Source organism: Mus pahari, chromosome 1 (genome assembly GCF_900095145.1).
Source record: "Mus pahari chromosome 1, PAHARI_EIJ_v1.1, whole genome shotgun sequence".
Lineage (NCBI taxonomy): Eukaryota > Metazoa > Chordata > Mammalia > Rodentia > Muridae > Mus > Mus pahari.
In genome coordinates, this window is record NC_034590.1 from 122478090 (window position 1) to 122503948 (window position 25859).

The 25859-nt window shown below is 44.0% G+C and overlaps 1 protein-coding gene across 1 annotated transcript; it reads left to right on the forward strand.

Annotated features, from left to right (window-relative positions):
* The first annotated feature begins 23 nt into the window (after positions 1–23).
* On the forward strand, positions 24–25603 carry Ddb1 (damage specific DNA binding protein 1). The gene is made up of 27 exons (XM_021212986.2): positions 24–327; positions 1383–1531; positions 2345–2461; positions 2792–3013; positions 5207–5321; positions 6171–6268; positions 7386–7544; positions 8893–8976; positions 9841–9957; positions 10467–10569; positions 14454–14529; positions 14625–14733; positions 16872–17050; positions 17147–17310; positions 17386–17493; positions 17610–17817; positions 18660–18755; positions 18848–18959; positions 20219–20342; positions 20666–20830; positions 21534–21628; positions 22414–22584; positions 22949–23058; positions 23312–23481; positions 23584–23686; positions 24227–24350; positions 24864–25603. The coding sequence occupies exons 1-27, from the start codon at positions 267–269 to the stop codon at positions 24945–24947; spliced, it is 3423 nt and encodes a 1140-aa protein (XP_021068645.1). The 5' UTR covers positions 24–266; the 3' UTR covers positions 24948–25603.
* The last annotated feature ends 256 nt before the right edge of the window (positions 25604–25859 follow it).

The following is a 25859-nucleotide window of genomic DNA, read 5'->3' on the forward strand; positions in this document are numbered from 1 at the left end:
ACCTCTGGCGGTTAGGAGAAGGCGGGGCCTCGGGGGCGGGGCCTCGCTTGGTTGGCCGCCTCGGGCTCCGTAAGTCCTCCAAGAGGCCAGGTGAGGCCGTCCCGTGATCCTCTGCGCCCGGCCTCTCTGGCCTGCAACGTGTCTCAGGGGCGGAGGCAGCAGCCACGGAGTTGGCTGCGCGAGGGTGGGGGTTCTCAGTCTCTTCGCTCGTGCCCGTCTCTCGATCGTCGCTCTAGGCGCCCCACGGGCCATCCCAAGGCCTCAATATGTCGTACAACTACGTCGTAACGGCGCAGAAGCCTACTGCAGTGAACGGCTGTGTGACCGGTGAGATTGCCCCGGCCGGAGACCCGGGCAAGGGAGGGATCCCAGGCCTACGGAGGCCAGCGGCCCCAGGGGCGGCGGGAGCAAAAACTTGGGCTCCGGGAATGGAAGGCGCTGGCAGCCGCGGAACGTCCCCCTTAGCTCGCGATCTCAAAGGAGCTGTTCCACCACGCGCCTTTTGGGCAGCGGAAGCTGCTATTCAGGGTCCTTTTTTGCTCATAGGAGGTCACTTGTTATTGAGGATTGGTCCAGGCCTGGCGGGACGGAGAGCGAAGTATGAGTTGTGTGCGTGGTTGATTGAGTCTCCAAACTGGCCCCATGCGGTCAGGGGAAAGGGGAGATGATAATGGGGCAAGTTTAGGGCTCATAATTTTCCGGTGGGTGTCCAGGAGGTTGAGGAATTTGAGCAATGTCTGCACCCCCTCCCCCCAAGAGGCCCTCTCCAGACCCACCCTTTTGCCTGGGGCTGTTGTTTACTCCAGGGCGCTGCTGGAGAACAAGGTTTGGTTGGCCGGACAGTGTGCGAGCTTTGCCTTGTTTGTGTGCGTGGCTCTTCCCAAACCAAAGAACATTCATCTTGAACTCCTATTTTCAGTTACTTAAACTCGTGTATTTACGTAAATGCTGATCATTTCAGAACAAAAGTTTCTTGTTCAGAGAGAGCTACAGAGAGGGCTGGGTAGTGTTGGTAGATTACTCCGGAGATAAAAGGACAACACAGAAGGCTCTGGGAAATTTTCTTCGGTTTATCTTTCTGGATGGGAACGCAAGGAAACACAGGTTTTCTCCATTAGCGTCAATTACAGTCTGCTGTTGTAATTTAGAAAGGAAAACACAACAACCATCCAAAGACGTTTCGTGGTATTGTTTGTTGAAGGCCAGGCTGTTGCCCAGTCGACAGTACATTTTTAAAAGTCTGATTAAGGATATAGCTTTGTTGAGGGTGGAGCAAGACATTGAGGTGCTTCATTTGGTGAGGAGGCAAGGTACCTAGGTAGCTTTATTTAGAGGTACCCGAAAGGCTTCTGCTTCAAAAGTTAGAGGCTCTCTTCTTTCAGGACACTTTACTTCAGCAGAAGATCTGAACCTGTTGATTGCTAAAAACACAAGATTAGAGATCTATGTGGTCACTGCGGAGGGTCTTCGGCCAGTCAAAGAGGTGGGAATGTATGGAAAGATTGCAGTCATGGAGCTCTTCAGGCCCAAGGTAAGGGATGGGCCCTGAAGGAACCCTTAGGTGCAGAGTTTATATGGGATGGGTGAAGGTTTAAGTAGAAACTCTTCTTTGGGAATGGCAGTTTGTAACAAGTTTTCCAGAAGGAGAGAGTTATTAGGGAAGAGAACCTGAAGGAGCTTATGGGTTAATGACGCAGAGGGTAGGTTGTAGTGTTAGTCCTAGCTTCATTTCTTAGTCATCTCACATAAAGCAGCTTTGAAAGCCTTGATTTCCCCCGTTTACAAATGGGCGTTATGGTGCCCACTCCTGTGAAGATGAAATGATCAATTTGCTCAGAGCTTTGCACATAGTAAGCACATCCTGTTATCTTAACAGTTTCACCATTACTATTAGAACAATTGTAATTCAGCTGTATCCAAAAAAAAAAAAACTGCAAAAAACCATGAATGTTTTTGAGGACTGTTAGTAAGATTAAAGATCTATTGTAGCTTTCATTGTTATTACTACAGATTATTTTCTCTCTACGTACATAGGTGAAGGAGAAACTGTTTTCAGAACTAGAATAGAATAAGGTGAATTTAAGAGGACTTGCTTGTAGAGCAGAGAAAGAGAGCTGTGACTGCAAGGCCTAGATGCTGACCAGCCTCCGTCCTGGCCTTTTGTACATCCCCTTAGGGTCTTGTCTGAACTTAGTACATGTTACAGGCTCGCTTAGTATTTCCTCTGTGTGGAGAGCAGAACTTGGGAGATTCTTTAAAAGCTTAGAATACTTAAAGAAGGATGTTTAAAGGCTGAACAGGTTGTTCCTGTTTTTGAAAGAATTCTCTTTTGATAATATTCTAGGGGGAGAGCAAAGACCTGCTGTTCATCTTGACTGCTAAGTACAATGCCTGTATCCTGGAGTATAAGCAGAGTGGCGAAAGCATTGACATCATTACAAGAGCCCATGGCAATGTCCAGGTGAGGTGGCTGCTTCGGGCTGATGAGTTTCCTGCAAGGGCTGCTGTCATGATGCAGTGATGAGCAGCAGCTAACTGTCAGCATCACTCTGTGATCAGAGATGGAGAAAGCCCACATGGCTTGGATTGTTTTGATATTCCAAGGAAAAGTGAATAATTCACTCACAGCGTGTGGGGGTCAGGGGACAGTGGGACGACACATGTGCTCATGTTTGGGTTCTTGGCATGTTGGGTGGTCTTTTAACCTATATCTGTCTGGGAAAGCTTTGTACCCAGTATCTTCTGCTGCTTTGAGTGAGCTTCTCTAATTCCAGTTTTCCCCCCCCCTCAGGACCGCATTGGTCGCCCCTCGGAGACTGGCATCATTGGCATCATTGACCCTGAGTGCCGTATGATTGGCCTTCGACTCTACGATGGCCTTTTCAAGGTCATTCCACTAGACAGAGACAATAAAGAACTCAAGGCCTTTAACATCCGCCTAGAGGAACTGCATGTCATTGATGTCAAGTTCCTGTATGGTTGTCAAGCACCTACCATTTGCTTTGTCTACCAGGTACATGATCTGAGAGGAGAGGGAGAAGCTGGTTTGGAATGATGGGAGTGGGATTTTTGCCAAAGGAATGTCTGTCTGGATTTGGTAGCAGGCTAGAAGTGTTGACTATTTCTGAAACATTAAAAACAAACAAACAAACAAAAAAACAGTTAATATGGGTCAGATCCGACCCTTGACACACACACACCCATTTTGGGGGGGGGGTACTACTACTTGTTTGGGGGTAGCAAATGCTGTCAGGTTTATAGCAGGTTTTAATCCTGAGATTATACTCTAGTAGTAGGCCTTGGGGATTTTATGGGAGGACTATAAAAACTTAGCTGTAGACAAGTGATTCCGAACTCGCCTTTACAAGCCGAGAGACAATATCTTGGTGTAGTGCTTTAGTTTAGTCTTCGAAAAAGCCGTTCATGTTTTGTCTAGCACTCACTTTCTGGTGACTTGCTGGCTCTTGACTTCTATTTTAGTCTGTGCCTAAAATTTTAGCAGAGCTGATCCTGGACAGCTGTTCTCTGGTTCAGATTTGTTAAGTGGGGGTGGGGCACAGAGCTCCAGACTTAACATGCCAACAACATCTTGGTAAAATCTCAGCCTTTAATAAAGACTGTATGAGGTCAGGTTACTTGCCTGCAGTGAAATAAGTGATGGTCCCTTTCTACATAGGATGGAAGAGTGTGGGCCTGGGAACACTTACATAGCTGTGCAGAGTAATGGAAGTATTTGTGGTTTTTTTTTTTGTGTATTTTCTGGTTAACATAAGGTTAAATAAAGCCAAAACTAGTTGAGGATGATTTTATTTGATCTTATTAGCTACCAGAACTGAAATAAAAAACTTTGAATTTCTTTCCTTTTTTTCAGTTTTGTAAATATCAGATCATTAAAACAAGGGTGTTGACTACATGGGACTGGCCTGGCTCTGTCGATTTCCAGACCAGGGCTGCCAATTGTGATTGTTTTCATTTCTCTCTGTGGGTCCCAGAGACTCAAATCCATATTCACTGAACTTTCTGTGAAGATGGGTCTTTTCCCTTACTCGTTGATGAAAAAGTTTTTATCAATCGCAAGTGACTTTTATGCCAACAGTTTAATTTGATGATTATTAGTCACCTTGTATGTGAAAGGTGTTCCAGCTAAGCACTTCATGGGCTGTCACAGTGGCTGAGATGTGCTTCTTGAAACACGTGATTAAATTCCTTCCGTGATGTCTTAGACTTTGGTCTGAGCTTGATTGAAGCCATCTTCTGTTGGCTGAATGTCGTTTTCTCCCCTGCTCTTTAGCCTCTTAAAGGTGACTTTGGCAGCCCCAAGACTGATGTGAGTCATGATTCCAAAAAAGGAGGGGAAGAGTCACGATTCAGAAAAAGGAGAGGAAGATGGAGTTGACAGTGGCGGGACTGGAGCATTTTTGACTACCTTTAAGGGAGCAATAAGTTGTATTGTTTCTGCGGTCACCTCTTCAGAGTGTTCTTGAGAATTGTGTCAAACAGGGTCTGGGTAGATGACTCAGTGGTTAAAGAGCTTGCTGTGTAAGCATGAAGACCAGAGTTCTTATCCCCAGACCCCACTTAAAGGACTGGTGGGTGTGGTGATCTGCCTGTAATTCCATCCTTAGAAGGCAGAGTCAGGCTCCCCAGCAGCAAGCTGGCTAGCAAGAGTAGCTACATAGGCACTGTAGGTTTGATTGAGAGACCCTGGAATTGAGGGTGTTTCCCAACATCAGCCTTGAGCCTCCACATGCTCTTGCAACATGTATATGTACACACACCCCACACCCCTCCACACACACAGAAAATGAGGGAAAAGGAATTATCAAAACAATTCTTTTTAATCTTTTAGATTTAGCTTCAGTCTCTCCCTCTCCCCATCCCCCCCTCTGTAGTTATTTGTTTATTTGATACATTCCTTGAGGTCAAGAGAAGAGGTATATCTCAGTTGTATGCACAGTGTGACAGGTTCAATTTTCCATTTAAACTTTGCTGGTTGTTTGAATTATTAGAAACAGCACATTTTAGACCCTGTAGTCTCCTCAGAAAGTAGTACAGGCTCAGCAGGTGACTATTGGTACTCTGACAAATAAGGACAGGAAAGTTGGTATGACAGGATTGTCAAATCTTGGGTGGTGGTGGTTTGTCCCTTACAGGACCCCTACAGTTTGGGGCACCCTAGCTAATCATTCCACTCTTTCCACCCAAGGATCCTCAGGGGCGGCATGTGAAAACCTATGAGGTGTCTCTTCGAGAGAAGGAGTTCAACAAGGGCCCTTGGAAACAGGAGAATGTAGAAGCTGAAGCTTCAATGGTGATAGCAGGTTGGTGGGTTTGGGGGAAGTTGTGTGCCCTGTGAGATCTGGTTCTCTTTCTCACCTTCATCCTCCATTTCAGTGCACAATATTAAGCTTGTGTGGTTTTCTCCTCCCCTAAGTCTCCTTTCTGAATGGCTTTTTGAGTTTTTGACTTTGGGATTTTCTGTTTTTGTTCCTTCCCACAAAAGAGTATAACTTTACTCTTGGGGTGCAATCATTGACAACTAAAGCATTGAGATAAATTTTCAGAGCTTTATGTAAAATATGTCTCATTTTTACATTTGGCAACCAAAGGGAGCCAGTGCAGCTTATTTAGTCTCTTTCGTAGGTTAGAAATAGGTGAGTGGGACTTGTCCAGGCTTCACCTTATACTTTTCCCCCTTATGTTTACATTGTCCATCTAGTCCAACAGTTTAAAATCCCAAAGCAATATTAACTCTTCTTAAAAGTGACCTTGATGTAGGGAGTATTTGGAATCAAGCTAAGGAACAAGAGTGGAGACGAGGAACCAGGTAAAAGTCTTCTGACCTTGTGAAAAGGTCAGAGGTGTAGGGAGGACCTGGGCAGGGGTAGGAGTACATGTGGGAGAGCAGTGAGAATATCCCTACCCTTCTGAACTACAAAGCACCAAGAATGGGGAAAAAGAAATACTGAGTGCCTGTAGATCCCCCTCATTCATTAGACTGAGGCTGGAGGATCACCTGAACCTAGGTGTCTGGGCCAGCCTGGGCAGTGGAGTAAGATTCCCATCTCAAAACAAACAAAAAAGTGAGTTCCAGGAATAGGAATGTAATGTAGTTCAGTGGTAGTTTAAAAGTATTGATCCTATTAATGCTTACTGTTTTTCTTCGGCAGTCCCAGAGCCTTTTGGAGGTGCCATCATCATTGGACAGGAATCAATCACCTATCATAACGGTGATAAATACCTGGCAATTGCTCCTCCTATCATCAAGGTGAGCATGTTTTACTTTCTAGTTCCTTGCGTTCCTTTACATCTTGACCGTGCTCCTCCCCTTTCCTCCATGGATCAGGAAGAGGTTTGCATACACCTATCACACTGGTCACTGCATAGTAGATGTTGGCTTCTCTTGGGAAATACAGTGTGATTGGATTAGCTTGCTTGCTAACTAGGAGAAATACTGTTTACTCTTTTGAAACATGGCAACTTTAAGAAGGAAAGTTTGAGGTCTAGAGTGTACTGAGTGGTAGAGTGCATGTATGGGGCTCTGTTTAATCCCAGCCACCAAGGAAAAGAAAAGAGAATTTTAGCAAATTCTACTGAATGTAGCATTTTCGGGCTTAAATACACATTGATAAATTATATAGGCTTTTAAAAGTGAGTTACAAAGGGAGCTGGAGACATGGCTAAGTGGTTTAAGAGCACTGACTAGTATTCCAGAAGATCCAGGTTTTCATTCCCAGCACACACATGACAGTTTACAATTGTGTATAATTCCAGTTCATGAGATCTGATGCCTCTTCAGGCTTTTATGTGGTGCGGCACACATGTGATGTGCAGACATACATGCATGTTGGCAAAAATATCCATACACATAAAATTAAAAACTCAAGTTTTATAAAAATTTTAGGTCTTACCACTTTAAGCCACAAAGTTAAAGCATAAAAGCTTAATTTTGTTTACTTTTTGAGTAATATGTGTCAGTATTTGTAGTGAGTGAGTACTTGTAACTGTTTATTGTGTCTTTTTGTGTATATATGTGGGGTTTTTGTTTTTGTCTTTTTTCCTCTTGTGTGCTGGGGGTTGAATCAGTACACCTTACATATCTTAGCTGCACTGAGCTACACCTTCAGTTCTCTCTAGGTCTAGAGAGTACTCAGTGGTAGTTTTTGTTCTTCATAAAATATATGAGTAAAATTTAAGGTGTGTTGATTGAACTCTTTAGAAAATTATCTTCAGAGGCTGCCTGTTTTATAATCTGACTGATTTCTTTGGGGATTAAATGTCTGAGTTTGGATAATGTGGTGGCCCAACAGGTTTGGAGGGCATATTAAGTAAGGGCTTCAGGTTTAGAAGATCCTGACTAATGGCTGCTTCCTCCTTGTTGGCAGCAAAGCACTATTGTGTGCCATAACCGGGTGGATCCTAATGGCTCACGGTACCTTCTGGGAGATATGGAGGGACGGCTTTTCATGCTGCTCTTAGAGAAGGAGGAGCAGATGGATGGCACTGTCACCCTCAAGGACCTTCGAGTGGAACTCCTCGGAGAGGTAGGACTTGTCCCAGCTCCTGTCTTATTTTCCTAGGTGCTTAGCCCAAATGTGTGTGGTTCTGCGCTTCTACTTTGGGAATTAGGATGCACAACACCTTTTAGAAGGGATTGTTAGTTCTACTGTGGAAAATGTTTCTGTTGTTTTTTTTTTTTTTTTTTTTTTTTTAAATTTATTTATTTATTTATTATATATAAGTACACTGTAGCTGTCTTCAGACACTCCAGAAGAGGGAGTCAGATCTTGTTACGGATGGTTATGAGCCACCATGTGGTTGCTGGGATTTGAACTCTGGACCTTCGGAAGAGCAGTCGGGTGCTCTTACCCACTGAGCCATCTCACCAGCCCTTCTGTTGTTTTTTTGAGATAGGATATTTCCATGTTGCGCTGGCTGTCCTAGAAATACTCTATGGACCAGGCTGGCCTTAACATACAGATACCTGCCTGCTTCTGCCTCCTGAGTGCTGGAATTAAAAGCTTGTGCTACCACCATCCAGTAAGAAGTTGGTTTCTGAAAGAGGTAGCTATTGGAGAGTTTCACATGCAGCTAGATGACATCTGAAGCATAAAAAGAAAGTGAAACAGCTGGATGTGGTGGTGTACAACTGAGATCCTAGCACTTAGGCAAAGGCAGGACACTGGCAAATTCAAGGCCAGCCTGAGCTACATCTCTTAGGCCCTTTACCCTTGGTGGGGGGACAAACCCAAAACACCAAGGACACCAAAGGAAGAAAGGAAACCAAAGAGTACAAGACAAGGACTACAGACCAATGTTTGTTTGTTTTTTTGGTTTTTCAAGACAGGGTTTCTCTGTGTAGCCCTGGCTGTCCTGGAACTTACTCTGTAGACCAGGCTGGCCTCGAACTCAGAAATCCGCCTGTCTCTGCCTCCCAGGTGCTGGGATTAAAGGTGTGTGCCACCACTGCCCGGCCAGACCAGTGTTGATGGTGAAATCTGAGAGGAGCTCCTAAAAGTCTTAATGCTTCTTAAAATTTTGCTTTCATCTTTGTTATTTGTAGTTACTGACATTTTCATGTGTCATTGCGCCTTGCCATTCAGCCTCTCCCCTCTTCTGGTAAAGCTCATTACTTTGTAGTGACTTTGAGAGGTTTTTAATTACATTGTGCAGACTAGAGGTGTTGAGTTAAAGTTACTGTTTGGAAGTAGCACCTACAAAATAAGTTGTGGGGTTTTGGGTGAATGGTGAGAGAAGTGAGTAGTTACATAGTTCAGGGATGTAAAGATGTGATTCATGTGTCCTGGGAACACTGAACAATTCAGTAATTGTTTACCAAATTATGGCAAAAGGGTTCATCCTAATTTCCTCCATCTGTTGGCTCTCTTCTAGACCTCCATTGCCGAGTGCCTAACGTATCTTGATAATGGTGTAGTATTTGTCGGGTCTCGCCTGGGTGACTCCCAGCTCGTAAAGGTGAGAAAACAGCATCTTTCTGGTTTTCTTTTTATTATACTTATTATTTTCTTCATTAAATTTGTTTGTTGTCTGGCTGGACTTTTGTTTCTTCATATCTCTGCTTATCTACCTCTCTGCTTTATTAACTTCTTACCTGTGTCTTGATGGTTCTTTAGTAAATATGTCTGGCAGAGTGAAGGTCACTATACATTTAATGATGAACAAGACCCAACTTTCACCCTCAAGTGGGTCATGGTCTAATGTAATGGATTGTTCCCTTCTGTCATAGATAAACTTTGGACATTCCACCTTAAAAAGTGCTTTTAAACATTTTAATTTAATTAATTTATATGCATGTTCATTTGTTTTTGTTTTGTTTTATTTTTTTTTATTTTTTTTTTTGAGGCAGGGTCTCTCTAGGCTGTCCTGGAACTCGGATCTGTAGACCAGGCTACCTCGAACTCGGATATCTGCCTGCCTCTGCCTCCCGAGTGCTGGGATTAAAGGCATGCACCACCACATCTGGCCTAAACAGTTTAAGTTGATTGATTTCGAGACAGGGTTTCTTTGTATAGCTCTGGCTGTCCTGGAACTCATTCTGTAGACCAGGCTGTCCTTGAACATAGAAATTCACCTGCCTCTGCCTCCCAAGCATTGGGATTAAAGGCGTGCGCCTCCACTGCCCGGAATACATTTTAAGTTTTTGAAAATGTACTGCTTCTCTGCCTGTGCATGGAATTCAAGGTTCAAAGCTTTGTTTGGCAGCAGTCCTGTTCTGGAAGTATTGTTTGGAGTACAAAAGCAGGACTGAGAGGTTCTTTTGGATAATGCGGATCTATTAGGACTGTTCTGGGACTAACATTGTTCTTTTTTTCCTCTTAGCTCAATGTTGACAGCAATGAACAAGGCTCCTATGTAGTGGCCATGGAAACCTTTACCAATTTAGGACCCATTGTGGATATGTGTGTGGTGGACCTGGAGAGGCAGGGACAGGGTCAGGTAAGGGGGAGTCCTGGGAATAAAGACTTGCTTGCCTCTTCAGCTTCCTTGCTTGCTTATCTAGAATGAGGAGTGTGCACTGAAAAGCCTCTTTACTGATTATAGTGTGCCTACTTTGGTGTGCCAGACACTGTATATTCATTCATTTCTGTAATTTCATTAGCACCTTGTTAGATTCTTGGTCATCCCAGAAGTGGAGAAATTTAGGTCTGAGAAAAATGGATTAATTTGCCAGAGGTCACCTTGTAAGTAACAAGTTATGTCTGATTCTAGTTCTTTCTAGGTTCCAGGATCTAAGCAAGATTCCTAGGAAGAGTGATTGAAAGTTTTTGCTTTTGGACTAGGATATCTTATCTGCTTAGTAAATTTGAGGGGCTCTGGAGATTGACAGCTTAAGTTTGCAGTCTCAAATCTAATTCCACAGTATGGGTCGTGGGATTTAGAGCTGGCGAGATATAACTGCCCAAGTCTCTTGAGGGGTTCTTGAGAAACCTTTTCTCTACTTGCAGCTGGTCACTTGCTCTGGAGCTTTCAAGGAAGGTTCCTTGCGGATCATCCGGAACGGAATTGGAATCCATGAGCATGCCAGCATTGACTTACCAGGCATCAAAGGTAGCCTCTGATGGAAAAGGATGCAGCTCTTACTTGAGTGGCTTTGGCCTTTGGCTTCATTACATGTTGTGAAGGCATTTTGGTGAGAGCTAGAGGAAAACATCAAATGAGGAGGAGTAAGAAAAGCTGTAATGACAGAACATGCATAGACATGCGTGTTTAAAGGTCAAATGAAAGCTATAAAATATTGATCAAAATTAGGTACTAGTTTAGAGGAGTGTAGAAGCAGACACTAAATGTAAGAATTGATGGAAAAAGGAAAAGCTATATAGTGAACCTTTTAAAGTATAAACAGGTTGGGCATAGTGATGCATGCCTTTAATTCCAGCATTTGAGGGGCAGACGCAGGTGGATCTGTGTTCAGCGTCAGCTTGCTCTCCAAAGAGAGTTCAGGACAGCCAGGGCTATGTAGAGAAATGCTGTAGAGAGCAGGACAGAGAATATAACCTAAAACCATGACAGAAATAATAGTAAACAGCTGTCTCATCAGCAGGTGTGAGTGAGCTAACCTCATCTGTTCTGAAGGAAAAATGGTAACATAAAACCATATAGCAAAACCAGCTTAGGTTTGTGTGCAGGAGACACAGCTTCAGAAAAGCTGTCTCTAAACAGCTGTGTGGATTGAAAGAGAATGTGAATGTTTAACTGCAGAACTTAAGAATCAACTCAAACACTATCAACAATTCAAATGCATTAAAGAAGTAAGCTATAAGAGAAACAGGCTGAGATAACAGCTTTCTTTTTCTTTTTCTTTTTTTGGTTTTTCGAGACAGGGTTTCTCCGTGTAGCCCTGGCTGTCCCAGAACTCACTCTGTAGACCAGGCTGGCCTCGAACTCAGAAATCTGCCTGTCTCTGCCTCCCAGGTGCTGGGATTAAAGGCATGTGCCACCACGCCTGGCTGAGATAACAGCTTTCATGTGAACACAGTTAATTAGAAATCGAGTTGAGGGGGCTGGTGAGATGGCTCAGTGGGTAAGAGCACCCGACTGTTCTTCCAAAGGTCCGGAGTTCAAATCCCAGCAACCACATGGTGGCTCATAACCATCCATAACAAGATCTGACGCCCTCTTCTGGAGCGTCTGAAGACAGCTACAGTGTACTTACATATAATAAATAAATAAATCTTAAAAAAAAAACCCAAAACAACAACAACAAAAAAAGAAATCGAGTTGAGAAAAAGACAGTTTGCAATAACAAAATGCTTTCTCTTCTCCCACCTCCCCCCCTCCCCCCAGCAAAAATATCCCCAAACCCAAGGAACTTATGGATTCTATTACAAGAAGAACTTTAAAATACTCCTAAAGGATTTTAGTAGATTGATCAAAGAGCTGGGTAGATGACTCAGTGGATAAAGCATTTGTCCTACATGTGTGAGGACTAGGGTTCAGATCCTCAGAACCCATGTGACAGGAGGCAGAGACAGGATTCCCAGAGCAAACTGGCTAGTTAGAATACCTGGAATTGGCCAGCTTCAGGTTTAGCAAGAGACTGCTTCCATAAATTAGCTAGAGAACTATTAAAGATACCAGTGTCAACCTCAGTCCTCCAAAGGCACAAGGATGCACAAGTACTCTCGTTGAGTATACACACACTTAAAGAGGGTGATCAAATAAAAAGACATGCCAAGTCTACAAAAAAAATAAATATTTTTTTAAGATTTATTTTATGTGAGTACACTTGCTCCCTTCAGACACACCAGAAGAAGGCATCAGATCCCATTGTGAGCCACCATGTGGTTGCTGAGAATTGAACTCAGAACCTCTGGAAGAGCAGTCATTGCTCCTAACCACTGAGTCATCTCCAGCTATTATTATTATATTATTATTATTACTATTATTATTACCTACATTAGTCCACATAGAGAAAGAATAGTGAAGAAAAACTTTAAATAGACTAGTGAGAAAAGGCTAGTACTCCGCCACACTAAAACATGTTGCTAAGCCTTAATCGAAAGTGTAGATGGGAGCTGGGGTAGATGCAGCTCATTAATAGAGCATTTGCTAGCATGGATGAGACCTTAGTTTTGACCCCTGGTACAGCAAAGGGTGATCTACATCTATAGTGCATTAGCTACTTGGAGGCTCTCACAGGATTGCTTTCTTTGGGTTATCAGAGTCAACCTGGGCAACATAGCAGAACCATTAAAATAGTTGGTTTGTTGCATGGATAAGCAGTCTTACTGGGATTCAAAGGTCTAGAAACAGACACAATTCCACGTGGAAATGTATTGTCAGTGGTGGCATTCCACTGAAATGTGACATTAGTGATTGAGACTTCAACAGATGAGACTGGGGTGGCTGCGGGCGTCTGGGGAAGGGAAGTTTGAGTCTATTATGAAGAGCTAGGAAAAGTTTATGGAGTGGGAAAGAGCTGGAAATCGAATCTCAGCTTCACCTATACTACTAGGCAGACATTCTACCCCATGGTTGTATTTTCAGTCTTGAAAGATAACTGTCTCAAAAAACAGGTTGGGGAGTGATTGAGGAAGGCACCTAGTATGGCCCTCTGGCCTCTGCATACCCATGCACTGCAACCCTGCAAGTGTGCACATGTTCAACAAATAAAGAAACGGAAACTGATAAATTCAGCTCCATGAAACATTAAGACTTGTTCAGAAGTAAACATTTGCTAAGTTAGAAATGACAGTCTAGGGCTGGAGAGATGGCTCAGTGGACTGCTCTCCCAGAGGTCCTGAGTTAATTCCCAGCAACCACATGGTGGCTCACAACCATCTGTAATGAGATCTGACGCCCTCATCTGGTCCATCTGAAGACAGCTACTGTGTACTTAGATATAATAATAAATAAATTTTAAAAAAAAAGGAAAGAAAGAAAGAAAAAAAATGACAGTCTAGGTAAAATAATTGAACTTCATCTTAGACAGAAGTCCTGTCTCCCTAATTTAAAACCTGCAATAAAGAACATCAAATTCGCTGGGCAGTGGTGGCGCATGCCTTTAATCCCAGCACTTGGGAGGCAGAGGCAGGTGGATTTCTAAGTTTGAGGCCAGCCTGGTCTACAGAGTGAGTTCCAGGACAGCCAGGGCTACACAAGAGAAACCTTGTCTGGAAAAATCAAAACAAAAACAAAAACAAACCCAAACCATCAAATTCTTGTCCCCAAATTGGCAGAAGATGGCTAACAGGCTTCACTTACAAACAAAGAAAAATACAAATAAAAGAAAATGAGCTAGGTGTGGCATAATGATGTAGAATGTGAGACCAGCTTGGGCTCCACAGTGAGATCTTATCCCTGGTATGCCCAGGCTCTTCCCAAAAGAAACAGCAGTAGGAAATAAACATGCTTGTGCACTCCTTAGAGAGAGACTGTTGCCACCAAACTGAGTTGTGATTCTCCTACTGCTTTTCTGTGGCCTTCATATATATAAATCAAGAAATGCTAATTTACTCCTTACTGATACATCTACCCAACTAATAATCTGTGAGTACAGAAAATTAAGACAGTCTTTTGGTAGAGCTGTTGTAGCATGCATTGCATGTATTGTAAAATTAAAAGCCAAATAGAATTTTACATTTGTGTTTGCTTAAAATACAAATTTCTCTAATAAAAACAGTCTGAACAGTAACTCCTGCTGATTTCTAATTTGGAGGATAGGTCAGAAGAGGTGTAAAATGAGACTTGATGAATACTTGAAAATTATTGCGGATTTAACTGGGGCTTCATATTCTAGGTAAATATTCTACCATTGAGCTTCATTTCACAGCTTGAACTATAAAATTTTAACTTTGAGTCATGAAAAGAATACTCTTATCTAGAGTCAAGGTAAAAATAGAAAACTTCAGTCTCGAGCAAATTGGCTTAGGGTGAGAGCACTTCTTGGGTGCTGGCTCATGGTGTACTTTATGCTTTCCTCCTTGTTCCAGGTTTATGGCCACTGCGGTCTGACCCCAGTCGGGAGACTGATGACACTTTGGTACTTTCTTTTGTGGGCCAGACAAGGTAAGGGCAGGTCTGGTCCTTATTTATGGGATGAAGGTGCAAGGCTGGGAAGCTGGTCCCAGGCTAACCTGAACCTTCCTTTTATTTTGCTACAGAGTTCTCATGCTAAACGGAGAGGAAGTGGAAGAGACAGAACTGATGGGCTTTGTGGACGATCAGCAGACTTTCTTTTGTGGCAACGTGGCTCATCAGCAACTTATCCAGGTAGAGGATTCGAGGGGACAAACGACCATGACTTCACTTTGACCCAGAATGCAGGAGTAGCTGCCACTAGGCTTTAAGTTAACCCATTTTGTGGCACTAAATAAAAATAATGTAAAAGTTCTTGGAGGGTAGGGGACACTGGTTTCTTATTATGCAGAGGTAACTGTTTTAACTTAGAAATAGATGCTTTTAGCTTTATCTTCCTCTCATCAGCATCTGGATATCAATTTACATTTTTTCTATATACTGAAATTATGATAAATATAATTTATGGGACAGGAGAGATGGCTCAACAGGTAGGAGGCTGTTCTTCCAGAGGTCCTGAGTTCAATTCCCAGCAACCACAGTGATTCACGACCATCTATAATGGGATCTGATGCTCTCTTTTGGTGTGTCTGAAGACAGGGACAGTTAAAAATAAAAATAAATAAATCTTTAAAAAGTCATGGGTTGCTACAAAACACTGCTCAAATGTTTAAAAAATGTGTAACTTTGTGGCATTAATTATGTCTTTTGATACACTGTTTATTCCTTTCATTTTAACACTGACACAAAAATATTTTTCTTTGTTTGAGACAGAGTCTCTCTACATAGCCCTGGCTATCCTGGAACTCAGTATGCAGGCCAGACTGGCCTTGAATTCTTGAGATCCACCTGCCTCTACCTCTGCCTCTCAAGTGCTAGGATTAAAGGCCACCATGCCCAGCTCTACACAAGAATATTGGAGAAAAAAAATTGGGAAATAGCAAAACAATGAATTAAGAAAAACACTAGTCATACATTAACACTCACTTGGTCTGTGCTGGTCCTTGCTTGACATAGGTCTTTAGAAGGCTGATCTGTACTCTCTTATTTTCCATGAGAATTTGGTTTCTGAACACCTTCGTAACACTCATTCATCTTTTCAAGTTTGTGGTGACCTATTGCCCTTTCAAGTTTTATACTCTCTTTCTCTTTGCCATTCCCGGATTTTTCCATTGGTGGACAAGATATCTGAATGCCTTAGTATTAAACAGCTGTTCATCTTTACCCATTGGTCTTCCTTTAGCCAACTGACAGTAGTAGATTGGTAAAAATCTAGATCAGGATTGTGGTAGCACAACCCCTTTAATCCCAGCACTTGGGATCAAAGACAGAGGGCTCTCTGAGTTCAAGGCCAGCTTGTTCTACAGAGAAAGTTCCAGGGCTAAACAAAGAGAAACCCTGTTTCAAAAAAAAAAAAAGCTTTTATTCCTAGTCATGATGGGTAACATGAATTAATAGTAGTAGTGTTATCTTGCTTGCTTTTTGTTTCAATAGTAGGATAAGTATATGTAACATTTTAGGGATTACTGTATAGATTGTAGCCTTGAAGCCATAGCTAAGGACTTTAAATAAGTTAATTACTCATGCCCAGTAAAGAACATGAATATTAGAAATCTGATTTAAGGGTTAAGAAAAACTGTGAGCTTGGTGGTCCCTGCATCTGAGCCCATTGATACCTTATGAGGGTTGCAGTTGTATTGTCCCAGCAAGCTTGTGATACAGACACACACACACACACACACACACACACACACACACACACACACACACACAAGCATATAAAGTAGCTTTAGGCCCACTTCCTTCAGTAAAAATGATGTCTATTATAATTAATTTTAGAGAGTCTTTGGGGAAAAGTACATGGATTTTGCTCTCCATGTCCATGAGTCATATCCATGTATTGACCCAAATGTGGATTAAACAATTGTGAATTCTGTTTATATCAAATGTATGTCAGGTGGGGTTGGGTGATGGTATCATTATTTCCTAAGCATTGTAGTATAGCAGCTACTTATAGCATTTATATAGTCTTAGGTCTTATAAGGAATCTAAAGGTCTGGGGAAGGAACACAGTTCAGTGGCAGAATATGTAAAACCCTGGGTTTAATCCTTAGCTCCAGAACAAATAATTAAGCATATAGAAAGATATTCAAATATTATGCCATTACATGAGGGGCTTGGGGATCTGCAGGTTTTGGTATTCTTGAGGGTCCTGGGACCAGAGGCTTGACTGTATGGTGGAACTGTAGTTTATTCGTGTTCTGACTGGGGAGCACTTTTGCATTTCTGAAAAGATCCTTGCAGTTGCTTAGAGACATCTAATCTTTCTGTAGATCACCTCAGCATCTGTGAGGTTGGTCTCTCAAGAGCCCAAAGCTTTGGTCAGCGAGTGGAAGGAGCCTCAGGGCAAGAACATCAGCGTGGCCTCCTGTAACAGCAGCCAGGTGGTTGTTGCCGTGGGAAGGGCACTATACTACCTTCAGATCCACCCTCAGGAGCTCCGGCAAATCAGGTACATGAGTGTCTTTATGTCTGCTTAGTATCAGGTTCTGTGGGGCATCTTTGGTCCCTGGGTTTCTTCCTCTGCTATTCATTCCTCTTTGTTCAGCCACACAGAGATGGAACATGAAGTGGCATGCCTGGATATCACCCCGTTAGGGGACAGCAATGGCCTGTCCCCACTTTGTGCCATTGGACTCTGGACAGACATCTCAGCTCGTATCCTGAAGCTCCCATCCTTTGAACTACTGCACAAGGAGATGCTGGGTGGAGGTATGTGCTACTGGTATGTTGGGTTAAAATTCCAGTCAGCATGTGGAACGAGACTTAAGCCCCTCTTTCCCACAGAGATCATCCCTCGATCCATCCTGATGACCACTTTTGAGAGTAGCCACTACCTCCTTTGTGCCTTGGGAGATGGGGCTCTTTTCTACTTTGGGCTCAACATCGAGACAGGTGAGGAAAAACAGTTGAGTGTGGGTTCTTTCAGAAATAGGGAGTGTTGGTGGCTATGGGCCTTAACCAGGCAGCTGTTGTCCTGTTTTCTTCTTCTCATGCTGTTCTTTCTGCAGGTTTACTGAGTGACCGTAAAAAGGTGACTTTGGGCACCCAGCCCACAGTGTTGAGAACATTCCGTTCTCTTTCTACCACCAACGTCTTTGCTTGCTCTGATCGGCCCACTGTCATCTATAGCAGCAACCACAAGTTGGTCTTCTCCAATGTCAACCTCAAGGAGGTGAACTATATGTGTCCTCTCAACTCAGATGGCTATCCTGACAGGTGAGCCTGTTTTCTTTCTTAAGCAGGAGTCGCTAACTGGAGACACATCATATTGCTTCTCCTCCCCTCCTCAACTCTTTCCCCTACCCCATCCCACCCCAACCCTTAGTCTAGGTTTACCCCCAGTGTCAATAAATCGCTGTGATGGGAAGTATTAGAAACATCTGAAAGCTTTTGCAGGGCTGAAAGTAGATGAGTGAGGTATTCTGAAAAGGACAGCATAGAGTTTTTGATTCCTCAGATTCTGAGATTATTATGTTCTAGAATCTGTATATTTCAAGAATTTTTCAGGTGAATCACATGAGTAGTTAAGTGTTGCACAGGGTCTTTTGCGGGTATAATGTAGGGTATGGCAAAGTTTCAGTCTGTAACATTGGCTAGCAGGGAACTTGTAGAGAGCCACCTGCCTCTACCTCCCAAATGCTGGGTTTAAAGGTATGTGCCACTTGGTATTTTAATTTAGAACTCCAGATTGAGTGATGATTATGTACTCCCTAGTTCTACTTCAGCAGCTATAGAGGAAGGTGCTTGATAGAAATGTATTGCTAAAAGTACTGAGGGTTTGCCAGCCAGTGAGTCCTTGCTGTCTTAGATTCACTCTCCTACCTAGAGCTGTGATTCTCAACCTTGGCTGCACCTTAGCAAAAGCTGTTGTGCCTACCCGGACCAGTTATATAAGACTATCTTCATGGGTGGATCCCAGCATCAGTTAGGTCTTCCCAAATGAGTTTTGGTGTGAGGTGGGGTTGAAACCCTACTTTGGAGCAAGTTGGTGTCATTGTGTTTTGGGAGACTCCTTCCTTGTTAAGTCACTCTAAACTGCAACCCTTCTTTTTATTTAGTCTGGCATTGGCCAATAACAGCACTCTCACCATTGGCACCATTGATGAGATCCAGAAACTCCATATTCGCACGGTTCCCCTCTATGAATCTCCCAGGTGAGTGCAGACCAGAGAAGCAGCAGAGGAAGTTGGTAGATAGTATCTTAGACTTTTCTGAGTGGTCCCATTGTCTCATGCTTGTTTTGCAGGAAGATCTGCTATCAGGAAGTGTCTCAGTGCTTTGGGGTCCTTTCCAGCCGCATTGAAGTCCAAGATAGCAGTGGAGGCACTACTGCTTTGAGGCCCAGTGCCAGCACCCAGGTGAGGACAGTGAGCAGAGAAGGATGGCAGTAGGAATGAGCAAGCTTTCTTCATAGTGTGAAATACAGGCCGAATGGACGCTGTCTCAACTACTATCTTGTAGCCTCAAAGAGTGCACTTAGCTGGGTTGCAGTAAAACTTTATGTAGAGAGATGGGCATGTAATTCAGTGGTAGAATACTTGACTACATTGAACAGATACTGGCTTCCATGCCCAGCATCACATAAACAACTTGAAACAACCCTCATCCCAAACCTAGCAGCTATTACTTGGTGCCCTCACAACCTTAGCAGTTTCTTCTTTTATGGTTTGAATGCTCTAGAAAGGTATAATAGATAACAGTATGATAATTGAAACCCAGTAGAATTGGTTTTGTGGTTATTGCTAATCATTTGACCTCAGCTAGGCAAAACTAGCCTTCAGAGGTTTTTGTTTGTTTTTGTTTTATTTTGTTTTGTTTGGTCTGTGAAACGGGGTTATAATGATGTAACCTTCAGAGATACATAATTAATTCTATGGAGATTGGTTGTGGATCATTTTCTTTCATTCCTGAAAGAATTAGCTCCCTTAGCCGGGTAGTGGTGACGCATGCCTTTAATCCCCGCACTTGGGAGGCAGAGACAGGTGGATTTCTGAGTTCGAGGCCAGCCTGGTCTACAAAGTGAGTTCCAGGACAGCCAAGGCTATACAGAGAAACCCTATCTCGAAAAACAACAAAAAACAAAAAACAAACAAAAACAAGAATTAGCTCCCTTAATCCAGAGAACAGAGGTATAATTGTTTGCCTAAACATAGATGTGTGTGCTGTGCTTCTATAGTGCCTGAGGAGGCCAGATGAATATGTCAGATCCCCTGGAACTGGAATTGTAGGCGGTTGTGGCCTCTGTGGGGTGCTGGATTCTCTGTAAGAGCAGCAAGTGTTCTTAACCACTTAGCTATCTTTCCAGCCTCTAAACTCTGTTTTTATTTGAAATGACTCTGTTGATGGTAGAGTCTATCACTGTGTAGGTTGCTTGAATTCATGTTTTTAGTTTTGCTTAATTGATTTGTAACATTGCCATGATCTTTAGGTTTTGGGGCCAACATGTTGTTTGCCTGTGTGATCTGACTCTTTACCTTCAGGTCCCAGTGTACTCTCTGAAACACTGCGTTCATCAGGCTCTGCTGCTCTGCCAGCGCCAGCCTCGTTCACTCAGCCTTACGGACCCCAGGCCCTGCCCTGCTTTAAGAGGGATGGCATGCCTTTTCTCTGTCTGCAGGCCCTGTCCAGCAGCGTCAGCTCCAGCAAACTGTTCTCCAGCAGTACAGCTCCTCACGAGACCTCCTTCGGAGAAGAAGTGGAGGTGCATAACCTCCTCATCATCGACCAGCATACCTTTGAAGGTGCAGACAAGCTCTTTTGTCCTTTTTGCTTACATCCTGGCCTGAATGTTCTGGAGTCTGACAGGATGGTAGGCTCTCCTGTGAGGAAAAGCCAGACTGGGGTTGGAGCAGAGAAAGCACCACTGATACATGTCAGTTGCATTAAATCTAGAGCATTGGCCGTATTGTCCTTAGCACAGGCTGATGGGGATGGACAGTCTGAAGAGGCAAGGGTAGTGAGTGGCTTATGTTCTTATACTACCTAAGCCACAGCCTCATAGAAGCATGTGACTGTGATGGGGGTGGAGGCAAGTATCTTTAATCAGTTACCTCTCCTCTTCTAGTGCTTCATGCCCATCAGTTTCTACAAAATGAGTATGCCCTCAGCCTGGTCTCCTGCAAGTTGGGTAAAGACCCCAACACATACTTCATTGTGGGCACAGCCATGGTATATCCTGAAGAGGCAGAGCCCAAGCAGGGTCGTATTGTGGTCTTCCAGTATTCAGATGGTGAGTGAATAGTCTTTGGATTATGAAGGATATGAAATCCTGGGGAAGCAGTTAGCCTCTTAAGATCTCAGAGCCTAAACAAGATGACTTATTAGAGTAGGAGGCAGATCTTGGTACCAATTAGAGGCATTCCCATCATTGCCCTGGGACTTATGCTTCATCTCAGTGTTTGCTGACTCTTTTTTCTTTCTTTCTTTCTTTTTTAATAAAGATTTATTTATTTATTTTATGTATATGAGTACAATGTAGCTGTACAGATGGTTGTGAGCCTTCATGTGGTTGTTGGGAATTGAATTTTTAGGACCTCTGCTCGCTCTGGCCCAAATATTTGTTATTATATATAAGTACACTGTAGCTGTGTCTCCAGATTATGCCAGAAGAGGGCATTAGATCTCATTTCGAGTGATTGTGAGCCATCATGTGGTTGCTGGGATTTGAACTCGGGACCTTTGGAAGGGCAGTCAGTGCTCTTACCCGCTGAGCCATCTCGTCAGCCCTCTGACTCTCTTTTAAACTTTTTTTCTTCTCTCATACGTTACATCCTGACTGTAGTTTACCCTCTTTCCACTCCTCCTGGTACCTTTTGTTTTTTCCAGAGGGTTAGGGGCAAAATTTAAGTCAGTGGGGCAACCAGGGGATATTCTTGACTAGATGAAATGTGGGTTTATAAAAAAGACTAAAGAGTATATCTCCTCTCTCCCAGGAAAACTGCAGACTGTGGCTGAAAAGGAAGTAAAAGGGGCTGTGTACTCTATGGTGGAGTTTAATGGGAAGCTGCTTGCCAGCATCAATAGCACGGTGAGGTCTATGGGTTGTACATGTTTGGAGAATGCTTTCCCTTAATGATGCTAGGGGTGTTTGTTTTAGGGATAACAGAATAGTGGGAGTAGAGAATGGACTCTAAGTTGGAGTTTGGGGGACTGAAGCTGAGCTGGACTTTGGATGGATTTGGTTTTGGAACCTCCAAGGTTTTGCTTGGTTTTGGATTTTGCTTTTCGAGACAGGATTTCTCTGTGTAGCTCATGCTGTCCTGGGACTCACTCTGTAGTCCAGGCTGCCTTGAACTCAGAGATCTGGCTGCCTTCTCCAAAGTGTTTGAATTAACAGCATGTATTAGATTTTTTGAGTGCTGTGGAGGTTAAGCAGAGGGTACAGGCTGTGGCCTCTGTAGTAAGGTATGTCCATGTTAAAAAAAATATTTCATTTAAACAAAATGAACCAACCCTTATTTTCCTTAGCATTCTTTTTTTTTTTTTTTTTTTTTTTAAAGATTTACTTATGTTATTTAAGTACACTGTAGCTGTCTTCAGACACTCCAGAAGAGGGCACCAGATCTCATTATGGATGGTTGTGAACCACCATGTGGTTGCTGGGATTTGAACTCAGGACCTTCAGAAGAGAATTCCATTCCTAATTTTATGTTCTTAATTTTCTAATTTAGCAGTGTGTAACACTGAAATAACTGTTCACTCTAATACCATACTTTCCAGCCCACCGCGCTTTGTAGGGAGTGGAGGGTTGAATGGGAGGACAGTCATTCCCCAAAGGCTGGGCCTCCCAGCTCACACATCATGCCTTTCCAGGTGCGGCTCTATGAGTGGACCACAGAAAAGGAGCTTCGAACTGAGTGTAATCACTATAACAACATCATGGCCCTGTACCTGAAGACCAAGGGCGACTTCATCCTGGTGGGCGACCTCATGCGTTCAGTGCTGCTGCTTGCCTACAAGCCTATGGAAGGAAACTTTGAAGAGGTAGTGCAGGGACTTGGGAGCAGACTTGTATACAGTGTAACCCCTTGCTGGTGACCAGGGTCCTCCCTGAGCCACATTCTATGGCCACTACGTTTTTTAGAGATTTTCCTCCCCCACCTTGCCAATTCCACTTCCATCTCTGGGAAATTACAACCAGAAGGCCTCTGTTGGCTAATTTTAGAGCGGAGTGGAATTGGGTGAGGAGAGGAGAGGGTGGGACTGAGATGTAGTCTCTAAGGTGCCCATTATTACACACAGGGCTGCACCTTCTGCAGGTGAGACCTTGGTTTCTGACCAAAAGCATGATCAATTTCAGAACTGGATTCCACACTGCAGACTACACTTGTTCATTGTCTATTTTCAGATTGCCCGAGACTTTAATCCCAACTGGATGAGTGCAGTGGAGATCTTGGATGATGACAATTTTCTGGGAGCTGAAAATGCCTTTAACTTGTTTGTGTGTCAGAAGGACAGGTGAGTAGCTTCTGCAGCACCATGGCTAGGTCTAGGCCTCTGGGTCTGTGGGGCTGAGCATGTGCGGTGCTGTGTGGGGTTATGCATGCCCCTCATGAGCAGAGGTTTATTTTGTAAGATTGAGAGGCTTTGGAGACTGACCTCCAGATGGTCTTCCCAGAACACTCAGCACATAGTGTCTTGTTGAATGTGGTCCTGTGTTGAGGCCTCCTTAGGGAGATGGGTTCAGAAAGTGACATCTCGTGTCTTTCAGTGCTGCCACCACTGATGAGGAGCGGCAGCACCTACAGGAGGTTGGTCTCTTCCACCTGGGCGAGTTTGTCAATGTGTTCTGCCATGGCTCCCTAGTTATGCAGAATCTGGGCGAGACTTCTACCCCTACACAGGGCTCGGTGCTCTTTGGCACAGTCAACGGCATGATAGGTAAGGCCATTCCTGTAGGGCACCCTCAGCTGCAGCAAGCTCACCCCTGGCCTGTCTAGGTTTTGAAGTGCCTGTAAGCTAACTGCCCCTTTCCTCCTTCAGGGCTGGTGACCTCGCTGTCAGAGAGCTGGTATAACCTCCTGTTGGACATGCAGAACCGGCTCAATAAGGTCATCAAAAGTGTGGGCAAGATTGAGCACTCCTTATATCCTTCCTTCCCGGAGCATCTGTCTTGTCTTTCCAGCACATGCGGAGCTTTGTTTATCGTGTGAAGAAGCTGAAACTCCAAAACCTAAAGGGTCAAGTCATCCATTCCTGTGCAGGAGCAGTTGAAGCTCTCCTAGGCAAGGCCTGGAAAAGCTCCTGCCCGTGTAACTGTCCCAGGAAGAGCTCACTTGTAGGGCTTTGGGCGCCCTGCTCTCTCTCTAAGCATTGGATCATTTAGGGCTCTGAGGCCAGACTTGGGTGGGTGGTGATATGGACATCAGATTTGCCTGGAACACTTTTTCAATCTATTCATATTTTTCTGGGCTTTGCCATAACCTTTTAAAGGTTACCCTAATTAAGAACCATTGGATTAAGCAGAACTTTCTTTCAATTCCAAAACTGTCCAAAAGTAGTATGGGTTTTAGTAGAAACATGTTTGCTGTTTCACTTCCGACTGTCTCCCTCTTGCTCAGAGGTGGGGATGAATGAGAGCAGGGGTGTTTGCAGATAAGCTGTGTTCTTTAACTCACCTGTCCACCTGGAGATCCTTTCACACTGAGCGAAAGACAGAACCAGCCACAGGCTTCATCGATGGTGATCTGATTGAAAGTTTCCTAGATATCAGCCGCCCTAAGATGCAGGAGGTTGTGGCAAACTTGCAGGTGAGCTGTGCTGTGTTCGTGCTAGGCCTTTTAAAACAGGTGTCATTCCTGGAGACTTGACTCCAGGTTTTCTCCTAGAACTCATGGGGCCAGTGGCCCTTAGTGGCCTTCCATAATGCTTACCACATAAAGAGGAGGAACCTAAGGGAAAGGTGGTGTAGTTGAGGTTTGTGGGTACTCTCTGGATATCTGTGTTGGGAACTGTTCGGAGTTAGTACTGTCACTTTAGCAAGAGGCCTGGGCTCTCTTGAAAGACAGTTAGGTTCCTACAGGAAGTAACCTTTCCCAATTCTGGAGTTTGGGAGTCGGAGTGCTCACTGTGGAAGGTATTCCTGGGAGGGAGTATTCAGTAGTGAGACTCGATGCTAGCTGTCTGACCAGACCCCCAAGGGCTGTGGCCAGGGTTTGGTGAGATCCTTTTCCTTGCTGCAGCAGTGGTGGCCAGTAGTTCTCAGCCTGCTGGGGTGAGAGGACCTTCTTGTCTCCATGGCCCTTCTCCCTGTCTCGTTTCAGTATGATGATGGCAGTGGTATGAAGCGGGAGGCAACTGCAGATGACCTCATCAAAGTCGTGGAGGAGCTAACTCGGATCCATTAGCCAAGGACAGGATCTCTTTTTCCTGACCCTCCCTAACGGCGCTGCCCTCCTAAACTCCCCTCCCTTCCCCACCCTTGTTTTCTTGGCATGGGAGGCTTTTCCCTAAGCCGCCTGCCCCTAGAGCCACAGCTGACCTGTGTGGAAACAGGGCTTTTTATAACTAAAACCAGTTCACTAGAGACCTAGGAATGGGCTGAAAGTGGAATATTTTCTCCCTGGATTTTTACCAGCCATCACCTTGGACCACCAAGCCTTGAATGGTGTCGCCAGTTGGCTCCTCCTGGGGAGGACTTTTGTCATTCTTCAGCCAAGAAGCAGCTCTGTGCACCTGTGTGTGATACCTCACACTCATGCTTTGTCCTCCACTGTCTTATGTAGGTTGTGGGTGTGGGGAGTTTGAGGTAGGGGAAGAGGATCGAGAAGGTTTCACTGTCCTGAGAGCTTCCCTTTGCTTTCTTCTCTTGCCTCTGAGAACATCAGCCTGGAGGCCTGTCAGGCTATGGGCTCCCTGAGTGGAAACCTGGGATGGTGGAGAATTCCCAAGCCACAGCCCTTTTGTCTCGGGGAACTCCCTTCTTCACAGAGAAGGAGGTGGGGGCTGTGAATTGGTTGTTAGTTTCTGAATTTTACCAAATAAAGTAGAATCTAAGACGAAACTTTTATTGGTCTCTGCTTTTCTCCCTCTGCCCACTGTCCATCATTCCTCATACACTCTGCATTGGGTACAAACTGAAGTGGTTACTGCAGTCACAGATCTTGCTTCTGATAGTAGATGTTTTCCCCTCCTTAGTTCATGATTAGTTTGAATGGGATTCTAGAAGCACAGCAGTTACGGTTGGTTGTGCTAGCAATGAGGCAGTCTTGAAGCCACTTGGGCTACCTTTACCGTCTTCATTGTATGCACTATAAGAC

Bases quoted from the DNA above. Each gene is read 5' to 3' on its own strand.
- Ddb1 (XM_021212986.2), top strand. From the start codon at position 267: ATGTCGTACAACTACGTCGTAACGGCGCAGAAGCCTACTGCAGTGAAC. The intron at 3,014-5,206 runs GTACATGATCTG...TTTCCACCCAAG, and splicing joins CCATTTGCTTTGTCTACCAG to GATCCTCAGGGGCGGCATGT. The intron at 17,818-18,659 runs GTGAGCCTGTTT...CTTTTTATTTAG, and splicing joins TCAGATGGCTATCCTGACAG to TCTGGCATTGGCCAATAACA.